This window comes from Oncorhynchus gorbuscha, linkage group LG17 (assembly GCF_021184085.1).
Source record: "Oncorhynchus gorbuscha isolate QuinsamMale2020 ecotype Even-year linkage group LG17, OgorEven_v1.0, whole genome shotgun sequence".
In the NCBI taxonomy this organism is placed as follows: Eukaryota; Metazoa; Chordata; class Actinopteri; order Salmoniformes; family Salmonidae; genus Oncorhynchus; species Oncorhynchus gorbuscha.
Window position 1 is genome coordinate 51,156,065 of NC_060189.1, and position 21,243 is coordinate 51,177,307.

At 40.5% G+C, this 21,243-nt stretch overlaps 1 protein-coding gene across 2 annotated transcripts; it reads left to right on the top strand.

Annotated features, from left to right (window-relative positions):
• The first annotated feature begins 14 nt into the window (after positions 1-14).
• LOC124001143 (sodium/potassium/calcium exchanger 2-like) lies at positions 15-21,202 on the top strand. 2 transcript variants are annotated; one of them, XM_046307735.1, is made up of 11 exons: positions 15-156; positions 3,276-4,394; positions 5,646-5,708; positions 14,137-14,169; positions 15,630-15,753; positions 15,994-16,086; positions 16,539-16,609; positions 16,720-16,854; positions 16,979-17,068; positions 17,346-17,512; positions 17,799-21,202. In XM_046307735.1, the coding sequence occupies exons 2-11, from the start codon at positions 3,453-3,455 to the stop codon at positions 18,046-18,048; spliced, it is 1,968 nt and encodes a 655-aa protein (XP_046163691.1). In that variant the 5' UTR covers positions 15-156; positions 3,276-3,452; the 3' UTR covers positions 18,049-21,202. The 2 variants fall into 2 exon arrangements, with proteins under 2 accessions (XP_046163691.1, XP_046163692.1); XM_046307736.1 differs by lacking the exon at positions 5,646-5,708.
• The last annotated feature ends 41 nt before the right edge of the window (positions 21,203-21,243 follow it).

The window sequence follows — 21,243 nt, forward strand, 5'->3', positions numbered from 1 at the left end:
GGTGCTAAGGAAATTTTAGAGCAGATTTACATGAGCTATTCAGTCTACAGTCGGAGCCTAAAGGAACTTGTCACTCAGGATTGGCTTTACTGGCAAATTCTTCGCCACCTACCTTAATTTCTTCTGTACAGCGTCCAACAGGAGACTGCAAGTGTGGTAAATTAGTACTTTTATTTAAATTGCTGTGCACTGTTTTGTGTTTGATATTGCATTGGTTTGGATGGTGGTTTGGCAAGGTGGACTAGGTGATTAGTTGATTGGCTCTGGTCTGTGTTCTTGCAACTATGCAAGAGAACAGGGCTCATTGTTGATCTAATGATATATTTTCTATTTACAATGTTTTGCATTCCTTTGAGTCTTAGCGTTGGAGGAAATTGCCAGTAAAGAAATGTGAACTGTCATCTTGGAGGTTTTAAATTAGCCTAATTGGTTTATCAATTCTAAGCATCTATCACCTATCACCTCACCTGACACACGGCTTCTGCTTATAGATGCCTGCTCTGTCATAACCACACGAATAGACGCACGTTTTAAAGATATTGGACAGGTTTTCGAGATACCTTTCCAGGGTTTTGATAATCATAATAGCCTAGGCTAAGCTTGGTTGATGCAGGTACATGGAGAAATCAAATTATAATCAAGTCAACTGAATGTATAGTATTCGTGCAAAGTATTCATCTTTTAAAATCAATCTCGAAAACATATCTATTATGTTTAATTAAGCAATGATATGGATTTATGTGAGATTGCCATTGAGCGATAGAGCTGCTGAGATTTGATTTTCAACAGGACTGGACAGGACTTTGAAAGTCAGCGGTTTTACAAGTACTAGAGATAGCGGGGTAGGATTAATCTATAAGTTAACAGCTGTATTTCATTTATGGTTATGCCAATGTACAAACACACCAAATAGAGGATATACATTAGATTGGACAGAAAATAGTCATCTATCGCAGTTTTTTTCAAGCCCTGGTCTGTGAGCGGCTTGAGAAAGTTTTATTTAAGCAGCCCTCAAAGAAAGAAGGCCTATAGTTTATTGGTTCCTGGTAGGCGTACAGTGAATGTTGAAACACAGGGCTTGTATACTGAGTGTACAAAACATTAAGAGCACCTTCCCAATATTGCATTGCACCCCCATACCCCTTTGACCCTCAGAACAGACTAAATTAGTCGGGGCATGGACTCTACAAGGTGTCAAAAGCATCCCATAGGGATGCTGGCCAATGTTGACTCCAATGCTTCCCACAAGTTGTGTCAAGTTGGCTGGATGTCCTTTGGGTGGTGGACCATTCTTGATACACAAGCAACTGTTGAGCGTTGCAGTTGTTGACACCGACTACCATACCTCTCAATTGTCTCAAGGCTTAAAAATCCTTCGTTAACCTGTCTCCACGCCTTCATCTACACTGATTGAAGTGGATTTAACAAGTTACATCAACAAGGGATCACAGATTTCATCTGGTCAGTCATGGAAACAGCAGCTGTTCAAAATGTTTTGTACACTCAGTGTATATACAGTGCCTTGCGAAATTATTCGGCCCCCTTGAACTTTGCGACCTTTTGCCACATGTCAGGCTTCAAACATAAAGATATAAAACTGTCTTTTTTTGTGAAGAATCAACAACAAGTGGGACACAATCATGAAGTGGAACGACATTTATTGGATATTACAAACTTTTTTAACAAATCAAAAACTGAAAAATTGCCCGTGCAAGATTATTCAGCCCCTTAACTTTCAGTGCAGCAAAGTGTCTCCAGAAGTTCAGTGAGGATCTCTGAATGATCCAATGTTGACCTAAATGATTAATGATGATAAATACAATCCACCTGTGTGTAATCAAGTCTCCGTATAAATGCACCTGCACTGTGATAGTCTCAGAGGTCCGTTAAAAGCGCAGAGAGCATCATGAAGAACAAGGAACACACCAGGCAGGTCCGAGATACTGTTGTGAATAAGTTTAAAGCCGGATTTGGATATAAAAGATTTCCCAAGCTTTAAACATCCCAATGAGCACTGTGCAAGCGATAATATTAAAATGGAAGGAGTATCAGACCACTGAAAATCTAACAAAACCTGGCCGTCCCTCTAAATTTTCAGCTCATACAAGGAGAAGACTGATCAGAGATGCAGCCAAGAGGCCCATGATCACTCTGGATGAACTGCAGAGATCTACAGCTGAGGTGGGAGACTCTGTCCATAGGACAACAATCAGTCGTATATTGCACAAATCTGGCCTTTATGGAAGAGTGGCAAGAAGAAAGCCATTTCTTAAAGATATCCATAAAAAGTGTCGTTTAAAGTTTGCCACAAGCCACCTGGGAGACACACCAAACATGTGGAAGAAGGTGCTCTGGTCAGATGAAACCAAAATTGAACTTTTTGGCAACAATGCAAAACGTTATGTTTGGCGTAAAAGCAACACAGCTCATCACCCCGAACACACCATCCCCACTGTCAAATATGGTGGTGGCAGCATCATGGTTTGGGCCTGCTTTTCTTCAGCAGGGACAGGGAAGATGGTTAAAATTGATGGAAAGATGGATGGAGCCAAATACAGGACCATTCTGGAAGAAAACCTGATGGAGTCTGCAAAAGACCTGAGACTGGGATGGAGATTTGTCTTCCAACAAGACAATGAACCAAAACATAAAGCAAAATCTACAATGGAATGGTTCAAAAATAAACATATCCAGGTGTTAGAATGGCCAAGTCAAAGTCCAGACCTGAATCCAATCGAGAATCTGTGGAAAGAACTGAAAACTGCTGTTCACAAATGCTCTCCATCCAACCTCACTGAGCTCGAGCTGATTTGCAAGGAGGAATGGGAAAAAGTTTCAGTCTCTCGATGTGCAAAACTGATAGACATACCCCAAACGTCTTACAGCTGTAATCGCAGCAAAAGGTGGTGCTACAAAGTATTAACTTAAGGGGGCTGAATAATTTTGCCCGCCCAATTTTTCAGTTCTTGATTTGTTAAAAAAAGTTTGAAATATCCAATAAATGTCATTCCACTTCATGATTGTGTCCCACTTGTTGTTGATTCTTCACAAAAAAATACAGTTATATCTTTATGTTTGAAGCTTGAAATGTGGCAAAAGGTCGCAAAGTTCAAGGGGGCCGAATACTTTCGCAAGGCACTGTAAATCTCGGCCTATAACTTAGTGAACTAAGGTTCACATTGGGCCTATTGATTGGGCCTATTGATATTTCTACAGATGTGATGTGATGATTGACCTTGTAATAATCCTCTCGCTTCCCCGTTTGTGTTTTCCAGACACTAATATGAGGAAACCTTTACATGCCCCAGACCCTGGAGAACATCAGGAGCCAGTCGGTTGTTGTGTTTAGAGGACTATGCTCTCCTCAACACCGTAAGGCAAGTGCTCGTGCTAAACCAGCCAGAGCAGCCTCACAGCCAGCCTGAGCCTCAGCCTCCACCTATGCAACAGCGATGGAATTGATGCTCCCAGGTGCTGACATGGGGCCCCAGAAGGACTCCTTCCCCCTGAGCAGAAGGCATCACTACCTCCACGTCCGGAGAAAATTGAGGCCCATAAGGATTCTAGCTTTCGTCCTCAGCATTGTGACTCTCAGCACAGTCTTCTCATTGGGTGTCTTCCAGTGGACTACTTCTTCTACTGGGCGTGATGGAAATGGAGGGGATCTACTTTCCTCCTCCCCCGCTGCTTTGTCCGGGGGAGACCTACTGCAGTCGGCCCCCCGCAGAACACTGCTCACCACCAAGCACCAGGGAGGCCACAACGTCTCTATGATGGAGGACATGCCCGTGGCCATGAAGTCTTCCATGGATGAGATGAACCAGGGGGACTACCCCACGGATCTCTTCAACCTAGAGGAGAGAAGGCAGGGGGCTGTGGGTCTGCACATGTTTGGGATGTTGTACATGTTCATCGCCTTAGCCATTGTGTGCGACGAGTTCTTTGTCCCGGCCCTAACTGTGATCACAGAGAAACTTCAAATCTCAGACGACGTTGCCGGAGCAACCTTCATGGCGGCCGGGGGTTCTGCCCCGGAGCTTTTCACTTCCGTCATCGGGGTGTTCATCTCCCACAGCAACGTGGGCATAGGAACCATTGTGGGTTCGGCCGTGTTCAACATCCTGTTTGTCATCGGGATGTGCGCGTTGTTCTCCAAGGAGGTTCTCCAGCTGACCTGGTGGCCCCTCTTTAGAGACGTCTCCTTCTACATCATTGGTCTGTTGATGCTCATCCTATTTTTTTTGGATAACCAGATCTTTCTGTGGGAAAGTATCGCCTTGCTGATGTGCTACTTGAGTTATGTGACATTTATGAAGTTCAACGCAAATGTAGAGACCTTCATAAAGAGTAAATTGGGCCAGAATCAAGTGGATGAGGTGGAGGCCGCTCCTAAGGTGAGTTTTGCTGCCACCTTTTCCTCCCCAGATGTATTCTTAACTCACGTTCCTTTTGCTTTTGGCAGGAGGCTGCACGCGTGCAGCGTAAGGAAAGGGTATTTAAAAGTCGTCCTGAGGGCCAGGTAAACGGACAGACGCCAAACCTCTGCCTGCCCAGGGATTAACATTGGGTTTAGCTGCATGTCACCTGTGCATGGCCTCACAGAGATGGCCCTCCCTATTCGTGCTGACTAAGTCAAACCACCAAGCAGGTCGCTCCATGGAGTCTTCCATCCACTCCCATATTAAATAACAGGCCTCTGAGCCCTTTGCAAAGCTGGCTCACCATACATACAGCCCTGGCAGTAGTCAGTCAACCAACTTTACGCAAATCTAGTTTTCCCTTAAACATTTTAAACATACACAAGACATATTTACACAGCCAATGTTTAGGAAATGTATATGCCATTTAAGTAATACATATGTAGACTTTTTAATCTTCTTGATGATGGATACTGTAATTACACACCATTTATTAACTTTGTCATTAACTTCGACCTATAGGAAATCAGTTACACATTAACTGGTTTACTGAATTCAGTGGTCTGTGGTTATCTGAGGGAGTCATAAACATTGGAACCAACCAGCTGTCGACTTATACCAGGAATGGTCAATATCTGTAATGGGCTGCAAATGGGGGAGGGTGGTTGCTCTGACGAGGTCTCAATGTTTGGAGATTCCAATTCCTATTATCAACATGGCCCCAGAGGGTAGCTTTGTGTGGCCACATTTCTTCAAAGGATCAACACGTTTGAGTGCATAGGCCCGACAATGTGCACTGCACAGTGTGTCCCCTTGAACCGACTTCTCAACAGCTGTATTCAATCAACATCTCTTCATGACCAGAGTTGAGATAAAGACAGTAGGCTAAAGTAGTTTGAGCACTCACCGTTTTCTCAAAACTCCCATGTGTACTTTATTATCAAGATCGGCTAGCTAGTATTTTTCCAGAAATGCTGTTCCTAATGTAAGAAAACAACAGATTTGAGGATTGAGACTTTAAGGAGGCTGTACATACATTTCCATGGGATAAAACATTTAGGGTCCGACCCCAAAAGACACAGCGAATAAATTGATGTGCGTAGATATAGATCAAATACATTTTTTTTAAATACAAAAATAAACTGCATCATTATCATTCAAAACTCTACTGTTGTGACATATCTCCTACATGTGTCCGACCTGCTGTGTTCTTGTCTTTGTCTTCAGTTGGAGTCTGATTCATTGCTCTCAGATGTTATATACTCAGAGTCACACTCTTACGGAGCCCAGGTGAACCCTAGCTGGATGTTGGCTGTGATTGTTAGGGCTTACCTGTAGCTTTTAAAAAAAACCTGTATTGCATCCCAATTCAGGTCTTCAGGGGTTTATACTTTAATACTACTGTGCAATTTGGACTAGATTATAGGCCTGTATTTGGCATTTAGAAGACAATAATATCCATATGTACTAATTATTATCATCGTCACACCACATTGAGACACTAGATATTGTAAAGAAATATCTAGCAATGAGGTTTGATATAATGATTCCAGCAAGCAGTACTTTAAAAATACCTAGTTAAATTCATTAATGGTAACTAAGTTACGAGCCATTTTTTTTCTCCTAAAAATATGGACCAATGTTGTAGTGACAGCAACATTTAGTGGGTGGCAGCAAACCTTGCTCTTACATCTTTACATAACAGGCACGTATCTGATCAGTGGTTATTTGATGTGTGGTATGTTCAGTTTACACCTCGGATCTTAACGTTGAGATGCAAGTGCCATTATTAAACCCGACTTGAAGAGGTGGTTACTATTTCTATCATCAAGGGGATATAAAAACTATTGTTTGTATTCCGTCCTTCGGGGAAAACTGCCCTGCTCACAGGAAGTCTCTCATCCTTGTACTGGTCTGACTTCTCAGGGATTTCTTTTAACCAGCCAGCACATGATGTACGACTTGCTTGCCCTCATATGTCTGTAGTTCTTAAGTAATCCCTCTGCAAATCCTCCAATCCATTTACCACAGCTAATTTTAGCCAGGTGCTACTGCTGGTGTGGAGATCAAAACTCACTCAACACTAGGAAAAGTTTTATTTAAAAATGTTAACCAATTGTGTTTATTTTTTTGTCATTCAGAGTCAAGTCTGTGCTTTTAACCCAAGCCATATATATGTAGAGAGATATGTAAGACGGTGGAAGTCAGGAAAAACTCAACCTAATTGATTATTCTAAGACTCCAATCCTTCTTAAACCCTTAACTGATTACCATTTGTGACGACAGCAAATATAAAGCAACAGACTCCTGGGCCCCGTTTTCCAAAAGCATCTCAAGACTAAGTTCATTGTTAGAACCCTCGAAGGAGCATCGTTAAAGCTCCGAGCTGTTTTCCAAAACCATCGTTAGTAAAGTTGCACTTGAAAACGTTCGTTATTTACCAACTGCCTCCAGACCACTCGTACAACAGCCAAGTGTGTCGTTAGATGCTTAATTGCCCTTCTGCGTTACTTTATAGTTACTTTATACACAGAAGATCTCCACTAAACATAGGCGCCAACATCTTGATGCTATCTGAATCTTCTGTGACCAGCCGGTAACTTCACAGATAACTTCTGTGACCAGCCGGTAACTTCACAGATAACTTCTGTGACCAGCCGATAACGAAGCTACACATTTGCCAATGTTTTTGCAATTGTTACAAACAAGCAAGAGATACAAATATTCTTAAATTAAAAACAAGATGACTGCATTAAAATATAAGTACAGTATAGACTGATATATTTAAACCATACTGAAATCAATTTCATGTTCAATCAGAATTTTTTTTGTTGTTGCTAATTCTAAACTACTGTATGTAATTGCCTCAATATATTTAATGTTGTGTCACATGTGCGCAATACCTAATTTGTGATATAGTGTAGTATTATAGGGTTAGCATTAATATAATGTGCCCCAATATTAAGAGCCATAAGTGATCATGTATATATATATATATATATATATATATATATATATATATATATATATATATATATATATATATATATATATATATATATGAGCTGAACCGTCGTCAGTATTGTGGAATAATTCTACTGTTAAAGTAAGACTTGGAAGGCAAAAGCTGATATGACAGCGGTGCTGCATTTCGTTCGATCCTATCAGTATCGATACATGAACCAACAACACTGAACGTTTTGTGAAACGCATATGATGTTCAGCTGCTATAGGCAAGATGCACCGTTAAAACACTCCTAAGCTTAATGCTGCATTCTATCTACGTGGAAAGCGGATATTTACCACATATGACGGGAAATTCTATTAAATGCCCCTCCAACTCGTAATTAGTAGTGGGAAACTTGTCTATCTATCATCGCTGAGTGCCAACTCATGCTACATGCTGACCTTTGACGTCCCCTACCAAGGAAATAACAGCATTTTCAATAACAGCATTTTCGGCAGTTAAATGAAACAACTAAATTGTTTGTTTTTTTAAACAATCTATTAACATGATTTTGGAACACTATAATTTGTTTATAAGCATGATATCTGTAGTTATAGTTTATGGTTGCATTTATGACGTTTCTTGACAAAGCTCAAAGCTCGTGAATGCATGATGCATCCAACTGCATTTATGACTTCACAACTTGAAATGACGTCCTTCCCACTTGGTTATGAACGCAGCATTAGTTCCATCGCTCTCGGGAATCGGGCCCTGGGCATGATGTGACCAACCTGCTGCAGCTGACTGACTAAAGCTGAATAACTAAAAACACAGAAGCCTACAGTGACTCAAAGAATGAACAATGAACAGTAGAGGATATTTTCCACATTACGTTTCTCTACATCCTCTATATATATACACACTGAACAAAAATGTAAACGCAATATGTAAAGTTGGTCTCATGTTTCATGAGCTGAAATAAAATATCCCCAAAATGTTCCATATGCACAAAAAGCTTATTTCTCAAAAATGTTGTGCACATCCCTGTTAGTGAGCATTTCTCTTTTGCCAAGCTAATCCATTCACCTGACAGGTAGGGCATATCAAGAAGCTGATTAATAAACAGCATGATCATTACACAGGTGCACCTTGTGCTCGGGACAATATATTTTTTTCACACAATGTCTTGCGGGAGCGTGTAATTGTCATGCTGACTGCCGGAATGTTCGAACTGAGCTGTTGCTGGAAAACGTCATGTTCATTTCTCTACCAAAAACTGCATCCAATGTTGTTCTAAAGAATTTGGCAGTACGTCCAACTGGCATCACAACCTGGAGACTACGTGTATGGTGTTGTGTGGGCGAGCGGTTTGCTGATGTCAATGTTGTGAACAAAGTGGAGTTATGGTATAGGCAGGCATAAGCAATGGACAATGAATACAATTGCATTTTATCGATGGCAATTGAATGCACAGAGATACCGTGACGAGATCCTGAGGCCCATTGTCGTGCCATTCATCTGCGGCCATCAACACGTTTCAGCATGATAATGCACGGCCCCATGTCGCAAGGATCTATAAGCTACAAATGGCCTAGTTCTTCCATGGCCTGCATACTCACCAGACATGTCACCCATTGAGCATGTTTGGGATGCTTTGGATCGACGTGTATGACAGCGTGTTTCAAAGTTCACGCCAATATCCAGCAACTTCACACAGCCATTGAAGAGAAGTGGGACAACATTCTACAGACCACAATCAACATGGGCAGCAGGTAGCCTAGTGGTTAGAGCATTGGGCCAGTAACCAAAAGGTTGCTAGATCAAATTCTTGAGCTGACAAGGTACAAATCTGTCATTCTGCCCCTAAACAAGGCAGTTAAGCCACTGATCCCAGGCCGTCATTGTAAATAAGAATTTGTTCTTAACTGACTTGCCTAGTTAAATAAAAACAGCCTGATCAACTCCATGCGAAGGAGATGTGTTACGCTGCATGAGGTGAATGGTGTTCACACCCGATACTGACTGGTTTTCTGATCCACACCCCTACTTATTTTAGAAGGTATCGGTGACCAACAGATGCATACCAGTCATGTGAAATCCATAGATTAGGGCCTAATGAATTTATTTCAATTGACTGATTTCCTTATATGAACTGTAAAATTGTTGAAATTGTGGCATGTTCCGTTTATATTTTTTGTTCAGTATAATACACTAGCGTATAGTACTTAGAATGAAGCAACGTCTTGGGAATGCATTCTAAATAGTATGCTAGTATGGACATTGGAACTCATATGTAAGAGCTTTTGACTAGCATGATCTGACTGCACTAGGAAGTGTTTGCCGGCAATTTGTTGTTGTTGCAAGAGACAAGAAGACTGCAGGCTTATTTTGCAGGGCAAAATTCTCACTGATGTTTCAGATAGAAAGCAACCACCAGTGTTCACGTATTTCCATCAACATTTTTCCCTTCAATCATGCCTCTCAATGACATGCAAATGATTGTGGACCATTTTTGTAATTGTCCATGCTTCCATAATCATTAGTACAGGGCCCTCCAACCCTCTTCCTGGAGAGCTACCGTCCTGTAGACTTTCACTTGAACCCTAATCAAGCGCACCTGATTCTAATAATTACCTGGTTGATAAGCTGAATCAGGTTAGTTACAACTGGGGTTGGAACGAAAACCTACAGCTTTCCAGAAGGGTTGGAGAGCCCTGCTTTATTGTAATGTTTCCCTTAATTGCGAGGGTTCACTTCCTGCGCTAAACCCCAGGGCCACAACTGACCAATCAGCTACACTGTGTTTCATTGTTTCAGAAATAGGGTTATGCTCCAGTCTTTAGTATTAATTGTAACTAAAAGTGTACTTGTATTGTTATTGAGTTAACTTTTTTCCTGTGAAGAAAGGGTACCGGTAACACACTTAACATTGTATTCTATATATATCCAATGGACACCGGGGTCCTTAAGGGTTGTAACACCACCCAAGTAACAACCATTATTCAACCCAATACAGAATAAGTGTAATAAAAGTGTGAGGTTCGAATCAAACGTCACATCGTGACATGTGAAGGTTGTTATGAGAGTTAACATGAAGGGGTTGAAATGACTGTTCTAAATACGGTTATCTCTGTGGATTAGTCCTCTCTAAGTCTGGGAGCTTGGCGGGTCAGGTCGACACAATTGACTTCTGCCTTGCAAGGATACTTGCAGAAACTCCCGGCTTCGCAGAAAGCCTTGGCTGGCTGGCTGTCAGCCTTATGGCATTTACGGCTACAGTATACTGTGAATCATTGTTATTTCGAAAAGCGCCACGTGTTCCTTATAAATATCTTAAAGATCATTTTGTTTGGCAGTTTGAATGAATTACACTTTAATTAATCGCATTACATAACAAGGCAGTTAACCCACTGTTCCCCGGGTGCCGAAGACGTGGATGTCGATTAAGGCAGCCGCCCGCACCTCTCTAACTCAGAGATGTGGAAGACACATTTCAGTCGAATGCGTTCAGTTGTACAACTGACTAGGTATCCCCCTTTCCCTTTCCTTCCCTAACATGCACTTTCCAATGGTGCAGTTACCTTCTGCAGTGCAAGTTTGATTGAATTCCAGGCATAGCTATTTCCTGTTATTGAGGCACTGAAAGAAGTTAAAAAAAAAATATATATTTGATTTGATATATATATGTTGATTTTCTCTTCCAGATATTTGTTTTAGTACAGTGTGTGCATGTATGCATGTCCAGTTTGTGTGTTTGCTTGTATGTTTATGTATAGAGAGTATGAAAACCCTGCAAATTCCCTCTCCAAGCCATTCCCCAGCATTTTTGGTAAATATTGTTTTAGCTATGAGGACATGTCTAGTGTTTGATTGCGCTTCTACAGCAAAAACACTTTGTGGAAAATAGTACTTAAAGTAACTTTTAAAAAAAAGTATATTTCCATCGTTATTGTAGAGGTTTAAAGGGAGTTAGGGCGCCCAAGCTACTTAATATAAAAACAATGGCAGTGAATGTAAAGATCCCTATTAATCAATTAACTTTAATTAACTTCAATTACCCTGTTTGTGGATCAAATGGATCACCCATTAGTGCATTGTTTACTCAATCCCAGATTCTGTACCTAGAGACATCTATGCCTCTATCATTTTGGCAAGAGTTAATAACTATCAATTTGATGATGTTCTATTATAATGATAGGAATCACAGTTCATCCTGTGCTCCGGTGTTATTTTTGGAATTTGTTTTTATATGTAGAGTCATACATAATCCACCTCAAAATGAATTTCTCGATAGGCCTATAGAATTTGTCAAATCATTATTTGACCTTTAATAAATCCCTTTCCTGCAGTCAAATGACCAAATCGCCCTCCAGTGGCCTCCTTGGAATCTTAAAATGTTTCATAATTTCATAATTAATCAACATTAAAATAAATTCAACACAGAAAATCCAGTGTTTGTATGTCAAATGGTTTTGTTATATTTAAGTCTTCTGTGATGCATATAAAGTGTAATGTTGGGGATGCAAACCCAAAACGGAATACATTTCAACTCTATATCTGACATGGTACAGGTGTCTTCTTTTTTTAAGTCCATAACCATGTGTGTGAGTTGTATACATTTGTTTCAAAATAGATTTGTTTAAGACGACCAAGAAACACATTGTGACCCTAATTTAGCCCACTGCAGTAAAGGGTTCATGCTATAAGCTATAGCCAGTATAAGGCCAATTACTTTTCAGTTGAACAAAGATGGATTTGTAAAGTATTATTGCTACATTTGTATCGTGTCGACCCCATTTTGTTTCTACCCCATTTGTGGCTACGCCAAAAACCTCGAGTATTCTCCAAACCCACTCCCTTCCTGACCTAGGTGGGAGTTCTGTTAAGATTCTACTTCTACACGGTCCGTGTTTATGTCCTGTCAACGTCAAATCCCAAAATCAAACGCATTCATCGCGTACACAGTTTACAGCAGGTATAAAAGGTGCAGTGAAATGATTGTGTGCTAGGGACGATAATGGCGCCCATTTCAGACCACATTACACACAGCAGACCAACTGTTAAGCAAACTGGTCAGTGTGGTGAGAACGGGACAGGTTGGAAATGTGACCATGTGGCGGTGTTTTGGCGGTGGTTTCAGAGGGGATAAAAGGTACCATGTCTGTACATTTGACATTTTAGTCATTTAGCAGACGCCCTTATCCAGAGCGACTTACAGGGGCAACGAGTTAATTGCCTTTGCTCAAGGGCACACCGGCAGATTTTTCACCTCGTCGGCTCGGTGATCCGAACCAGGGCCCTTTCGGTTACTGGCCCAATGTTCTTAAACTACTAGACTAAATACCTCCCACAGTAAGCCAGGCCACAATGCAAACCTCCAGCAGTTCTCCATCTTGCCAATCCATCCATTCCTAACCCTAAGCTCCGGCAGCAGATGCTCTGCAGGTTATTAGGCTCAATGCCTAATAAATAACCTGTATGACCCGTTAGGGCCATGTGAGCATTAGGCAACAGCCAACCGCCGGGAATCAAACACAGCACAGGGCCTTAGCCTGCCTTACTGGAAAGGCCTAAGTTCGGGTGCTCACATGGCTAACGCTCATCCGCTAACACTTTGAGAGACGGCTACTAGTGGCTCTGGATGGATCCTCCTAACCCCAATGAAATCCTTAACTAGACGACATGACTCTGTCTACATTGATACAAACTGGTTGTGTAATTGTTGTCCTATTTTGTCCCAAATAGCAGGGCTGTTCAGGGTTTTCAACTCTGCTAATTGAAGAAAATAGCTGAAATTCTGTATTTTTTTTCATTGGTAATAATAGTTTATAATTATTTTATAGAATCATACAATAGTTAACTACAGTATGGCTAACACTTGGCCTATGTCTGCTTAGTCAAATTGCTCCTGTAACTCAAGACATTTAGCTCCTATAATTCAAGATGTTCCTTCTTCCATTTTTAAAGGAAATAAATATTAGGATTGTCATGTATTCCCATTCGCTTGTTTTGTGGTGTGAAGATACACAGTTAGCTATAGTATAACACTGTGTCTGACCACAGCAAGCTGCTGAGGTGTTGCATCGTTTTGTCGTCTTTGCGCAGGGTTTCAGTGAAGTTAGTCACTCATTTCATATCATTGATTTACAGTGCCGTCATAAAGTATTCAAACCCCTTGACTTTTCCCCACATTTTGTTGTGTTACAGCCTGAATTTAAAATGGATTACATTTCAAAATAAAATTATGTCACTGGCCTACATGCAACACCACATGATGGCCATGTTTTTCACATTTTTCTCTCCAAATGAATTAAAAAGGGAGACCTACTGCTTGCTTTGGTATCATACTGTACCTTACATTCCAAACAAAAAAAGCAGTATGCTTTCTCAATTTAATTTCTCTCTCAAACGGTTGTGTAAAACGGGATTCTGTCTCCACAACTGTAATGTATATGTCCTCTGAAGAACTGTTGGCTTTAGATTAGAGGAGCTGCATCTGTAGGTTTTACAAGCTTTATGTCTTCCCAGCTGCCAAGTATTCCCAGCTGCATTACAACCTGTACATTCTCTATGGGTCATTTTGAAACCGGCTTAGCTATTGACCGTTTGATATCCTGATAATTTCTCATGACGGCTGCTTCTATTTCATTCATTAGGCCACACCGTCTTGTCAATAACTAGCATTTCCTGGCAGATGATGTTTACTGTTTACGCGCGATTTCGTGTGACTTCATACATGCACGTCTTTCTCTTTACCTCTTCCCTTTGAAGGCAACCACGGGTGACGACGAAAACAAGTTGACGGTACGTTTATATTCTGTCGTGGCATCTTCATCTGTATTTCTATGTGTCACGTTGACAGTACTGAATATCCAGTGTTCTTATTCAGCAAGCACACAAAGCACGTTGCCATAGACAGCAATGCTGCATGAATACAATGAAATGTAATGGTGGACCACTCTAAAAACCCATGTATTTAGAGTGTTGGCCCAATGCCGTTTCAGCATTATGACACATTTACATGACACTTCAACATTCAACATGGCAGCCATGTCAGCTCCCCACTAACCAATGATTTACTTGGGGAATATTTACCCCAAAATATTATAAAACTGAATGTCTAGGAGCATTATGATGCATTTACATGACACAGCAACATTCTATAACAGCCATGTTAGCTCCCCATTAACATTACATGGGCAATATTTAAACAATGCTATGTCACTGAACGCCCAGAATTAGAACAAAAGTTGACCTAACTCTCTAAATATATGAACTCTCTAAATATATGAACTCTCTAAATATATGAACTCTCTAAATATATGCCGCTGGTTTGCACTACAAGGCACTGCATTGTTGACACTCACACACTTGACACGTCGCACTGTGTATTCACTGTGCATACCACTTTGTTCAACTGCCTCATTGTTACACCACTGTGTATTCACTGTGCATACCACTTTGTTCAACTGCCTCATTGTTACACCACTATGTATTCACTGTGCATACCACTTTGTTCAACTGCCTCATTGTTACACCACTGTGTATTCACTGTGCATACCACTTTGTTCAACTGCCTCATTGTTACACCACTGTGTATTCACTGTGCATACCACTTTGTTCAACTGCCTCATTGTTACACCACTGTGTATTCACTGTGCATACCACTTTGTTCAACTGCCTCATTGTTACACCACTGTGTACCAAAGACACATATGCATTGTGAGCTCACGGTTGGGATCAATCCAGGAAAGTAAAATTGAAACTGAATTCATACATTGAATTTCAGTTCACTTGACTGAATTGAAAACCAAATTGACTCCACCCCTGCAGTTTTAGATTAGAGCTATGTAATGAAGCTGTAGATTAAAGCTTTGTATAGAAGCTATAGATGATCTAGTATTGAAGCTATAGATTAGAGCGATGCATTAAAGCTATAGATGATCTAGTATTGAAGCTATAGATTAGAGCGATGCATTAAAGCTATAGATGATCTAGTATTGAAGCTATAGATTAGAGCGATGCATTAAAGCTATAGATGATCTAGTATTGAAGCTATAGATTAGAGCGATGCATTAAAGCTATAGATGATCTAGTATTGAAGCTGTAGATTAGAGCGATGCAATAAAGCTATAGATGATCTAGTATTGAAGCTGTAGATTAGAGCGATGCATTAAAGCTATAGATGATCTAGTATTGAATCTATAGACTATCATCTGGTATAGAGATGTTAAAGCAGCCTATGCTCTTGGTCTCTACTGCAGGCCAAGCCCCGTCTCCAGAGAGGAGGCTCATCAGCCTCCCTCCACAACACCCTGATGAGGAATAGCATTTTCCAGCTCATGATCCACACCCTGGACCCTCTCAGTGAGGGGGAGGGACTGGGGGGTAAAACAACAGTTTTTTTTGTCACACCTTCAATATAGACACACTTCCAATATCTATATTTAATGTATTTGATTCAATATGTTTCTGTATTAGACATGTTTTCATAATTTCTCATTAATGGAAACCAAGTCAAATATTTGTAATGTTTTGTTTTATGTTTCCATTAGTGGGGAATCCGTAGCTAGGTTTCATATCGTTGGGGTTTATCACTGACTCTATGCAGCAACGATTGTGTTTCAGGGCGATTCAAAGAGAAGGCCTCCATTCTCCACAAGATGGCCAAACAGAAATGTCAAGATGGCGGGGATGGGGAAAAACCCAACGGTGTCGCAGGTGAGCTTTACATTTCAAATGTACGTAAATGTTAAATATGCTAAAATACTTTATACGTGTTATATACTATATTAAAAAATGGGTGGTTCCAGCCCTGAATGTTGATTGCCTGAAAGCCATGGTATAAGAGACCGTATATCATGGGTATGACAAAACATATATTTTTACTGTTCTAACTACATTTGTAACCAGTTTATAATATCAATAAGGCACATCTGTGGTTTGTGGTATATGGTCAATATACCATGGCTAAGGGCTGTGTCCAGCTTAAGAACAGCCCTTAGCCATGGTATATTGGCCATATATCACACTCCCTCAGGCCTTATTGCTTAAATATACTGTATATACATAATATATATTATATTACATCCTCCAGTGACTCACACCGTCTCTCCTTCAAGTCTAACTCCTGGCCTCTCTCTCTCTCTCTCTCTGTCTGTCTGTCTGAGCAGACAAAAACATCCCCAACAGTTCCAACGTCACAGTGGAAGTCACTTCGCCTGCAAATGGCGACATAGGACCGGTAGGCTTTGTCTACCAAATACCTCCAAAATCAGTTACATGATGTTTAAGAGAGTAACTGACACACACATGTTTAAGAGAGTAACCCCCCCCCCCCCCTCTGTTTGGTAGGCGGAGGAGGAGGAAGATGAGGATGCTCCTCTGAGTTTGGAGTGGCCGGAGACGAACCGCAAACGAATAACGTATCTCCTTATCCTCCCCATCGTCTTCCCCCTGTGGCTCTCTCTGCCGGATGTCAGGAGAGAGGCAAGTGGAGCTGCTCCTCAGACTACATTAACATTTGGGGTGTAGCTACGGTTGGTTGATTGATTTGTTAAAGTCTATCACGCTTTAAAAAAGGACAACCTTTCTTTCTTTTTCTTTTTTGCAGACTTCCACAAAATTCTTCCCCATAACTTTCATTGGTTCCATCTGTTGGATTGCTGCCTTCTCCTACCTCATGGTGTGGTGGGCTCATCAGGTAAGCCCCTCCCTGACACATGTCACTTTCATTCTGAGCCAATCAAAGCATAGGGTTTGGTGTCAATCATTACCTCACCTCACCTATGGCCTTTTGATTATGGTGGAAGCGTATCAGTCTGTGTGTGACCACAGACACATAATCAAGAGCCAACCAATCCGAACAAGATCCAGTCAATCAATTGAGTTCCAGCCGTGCCTATCGCCAGACGTCATAACGCCAAATCTGATTCTTTGTCTTTGTTTGAACAATGTAGTTAACCCATTTTTACTCTCAGGTTGGAGAGACCTTCTGGATTACAGAGGAGATCATGGGATTGACCATATTAGCAGCTGGTACATCAATTCCTGATCTAATCACCAGTGTCATTGTAGCCCGGAAAGGCCTTGGTGACATGGCTGTGTCCAGCTCTGTGGGCTCCAACATATTTGACATTACCGTGGGGTAAGTCGGTCCAAAAGCACATTTAAAATGCTGTTTGCATGAATGAGTCATTTTTTAAAATGTTTTCTCAGGCAAGCTCCATCGCTGCACATTTGCAGTGTGACAGTAGTTTTGCACAGATCTATGCTCTTTTGCATGGCAAAAATGTCAACCTAGAAGTCAAGGCTCAACTGCAACTATGTTTTCACTTTACCACCATATAGTCAACTCTAGACAGTACAACTCTAGTCAACTCTAGACAGTAACGGTACATGTGATTCCTCTGTTTCTCCGTCTACCCTTGCAGCCTGCCGTTCCCTTGGCTCATCTACGGCCTGGTCAATGACTTCAAGGCGGTGCAGGTGAGCAGCAACGGCCTGTTCTGCGCCATCGTGCTCCTCTTCCTCATGTTGCTCTTCGTCATCATCTCCATCGCCTCCTGCAAGTGGAAGATGAGCAAGGTGCTGGGAGGCCTCATGTTTTTACTGTACATCTTCTTCCTGGTAACCAGCGTCATGCTGGAAGACAAGATCATCATGTGTCCCATCTCCATCTGAAGGCCCCTCTTCAACCCCAACCTCCTGGAAACACAAACACACCTTCTCTCTCTCACACACACATACAGTACACACGATCAATTGATCCTCCCGTTGTCAATGGGGGCTTCCGTTGGGAGGAGCAGTAGAAAACTAGCATGACTTGATTGATTGATTCCAAATGCCTGAGCACAACCTGCAAATGACAATTTGTGAACTTTGAGCAGGGCAGACGGACCTGTCGATGAGGGATTGATTCACGACGCTACTGCCCAATGGGATGGGTTTCTCCCCACATCACATGACCACATCTGAGAGCTTCCATTGGTTTAAATCTGTCGTTGACTGACAAACAGGCGATTGTAATCACGCCCATGTCGGAGAGTAGGGGACCACGTCTGGTAACTCTAATCCAGAGGACTATGTGATATGATTAGAGAATAGATTTGAATATGTCAGGTATCAACTGTCTATCCGTCAAAAACTTTGATGGCTGTATGAAGTGGAGCTCTGGAAAAGGTCCTGCAGGTCCTAACCAGAAAGTGGAACCTGGCAGAGAAATGGAAGAGAGGTTCATCAGATGCAAGAAATATCAAGGCATGAGGAACATGGTTGGATCCACCAACAGGTAGATTAAAGAGCAGCGCCTCAGCTTTCACAGAGTTTACCGAACTCCAGTAAATCGCGATCAATTTGCACAGGTCCTTGCTATAAGAGTGTCTGAGGATTGCGTGGATCAAGCGGAAGTGTTTTTCTTGATTTTTGTAAATTAGTTTTCAGTTGTATTTATATTATAATTGCTTAATTTGCAAAACCCAAAAGGTTTTTGTTCTCAAATCAAAATCTAGAATTTGTACAGTTCTGATTGGGCTCATAACTGGTACATGTTTGTATGGACTTGCAAAGTTTGGAAAGGTAAAGGTGTAAATGAAGAGAAAATGGTAGTAATATGACGAGGGTGGTTTTGTTTGGGACAATTTTGTGGAGTAAATATAATGTAGTATTTCTAATTTATCTTCTGTTTCTTAAACCCAACCCATATTTTCAAACTTGTTTGACATATAATATTAAGGTGAATCCAGTTGAGCAAATCTATTGTACCTAATGCTACAACAATTTTATGGTTGAAAATGTAACAATACCATTTTTTTCCGGTAAAAGATATAGACACTGTGCTCCACTTATTCTATACGCAAATCAGCTGAGGAACATGACAAGTGTAAATAGTTAAAATGGTCGACAGGTGTGATGTAGGGACACACTTTTTCAACCCCTTTTAATCAAATGTATTTATAAAGCCCATTTTACATCAGCAGATGTCAGCAGTCCTATACAGCAGTCCTATACAGCAGTCCTATACAGCAGTCCTATACAGCAGTCCTATACAGCAATCCTATACAGCAGTCCTATACAGCAGTCCTATACAGCAGTCCTATACAGCAGTCCTATACAGCAGTCCTATACAGCAGTCCTATACAGCAGTCCTATACAGCAGTCCTATACAGCAGTCCTATACAGCAGTCCTATACAGCAGTCCTATACAGCAGTCCTATACAGCAGTCCTATACAGCAGTCCTATACAGAAAGACTAAAACCCCAAACAATGCAGATGTAGAAGCAGATGTGAAGTGAAAATATATATAAAGGGGTTGTGAACTCTGTACAAATGATCAGTTTTCCATGTTTGATACAGTTTGTATGCTTCAGAATCATATAGGGATATAAATATCTATTTTTTTATACGTCATTTGTTTGCTTGTTTTCTCTGTATAATAGAGCAAACAGTAACATGTATATCTGAATAACATCCTGTTTTGTTCCTCACTTGTGATCAACTGAACAGAATAAGGGGTTTAAGATTTTACATGGACCAAAAGCAAAATAGCATGTGAATGATATTCTCAGAATAATCGATAGTTCTACACTGTAAAAAAATATATGTTTCTTCTCCACTATAAGATCGATCATAAAAAATGTCAAACTATTTAGTTGCTTTAGAATTGTTACATCACCGTTGCTGTATGGGGCTTGCCCATTGACTGGCAATGGCAAACCCCATCCCTATCACAGCATTCTCCAACCATGTTCCTGGCGCGCTACCAAGGTTTCCAATCCAACCACAGATGTAACTAACCTGAGTCAATTGATCTACCAACTAATTATTAGAATCAGGTGCGCTAGATTAGGGTTTGAGCGATAATTCATAAGACGTTAGCTCTCTAGGAACAGGTTTGGAGAGCCCTGCTCTAGCACATGAAGCATACAGTATGGGCATCACCGCAATTAAGTTGTTTTCTTATGAATAATTGTTAAGATAACAAGCCCAATTTTGCAATACTTGTACCATAATAGTGACTTGTTATATTATCACATCCTAGTGGGCAAAAGTGGTGTAAAATATGTCTTTTGGAAAGAGATGTGCAGTGGAAACAACGTATTTTGAACCATATTTGCTCACTGGGATATGCTATATGTGATTTTTAACAATAATAATTGAACCATCTGAGACTGAATAGGCAACAACAACAAAAGGATCCACTATATTGACAACTAAAATAAATGGATTATCTTTGCTAAAAGATTTTCTATGTACTACTGTAACCCCTTTCACTATTTGTTAATTTCTCTAAGCCAATTTCATCAATTGTCAATTTGTTTTCTCTCGCGAATGCAATGTTTATTCATACAAACAGTTTGTAAACTGATAATGATAATTCCATATTCTGTTTAGACCAATATCGCTTCCACTGCTTTAGGGTTTAATGTTATTGATATGTATAGAACATGTTTAAAATACAGATAACGTTCATGACTTTAGACATCCACGTTGCATTAATAAAGAAACACTTTCATATAGTGGGTTATTTCTTGATCTTTTTTTCAATGGATCTTATGCAAATGTAACATTTAATGCATGGATGAGTAGGAAGGAAAGACGATCAGTCAGTATAACAGAACTATATGGACAGCGTGGAAGTCTATCATAATAACACAGAACAAAGAATGAACGGCAATGCTTTTATATTTCTGTTACATACCATATATTTAAGTATGAATCGTGTATTTGAATCATAATCATGTATACTTGAATCATGTAAAATATTGTTTTTAAAAAATCATATCAGTCATTCTGTATAAAATGTCATATGATAATAAATGAAACTGTTTGAAATTGCTTGGTTTCAGAATCAAATCACCCAAAACGAACCTATCAAA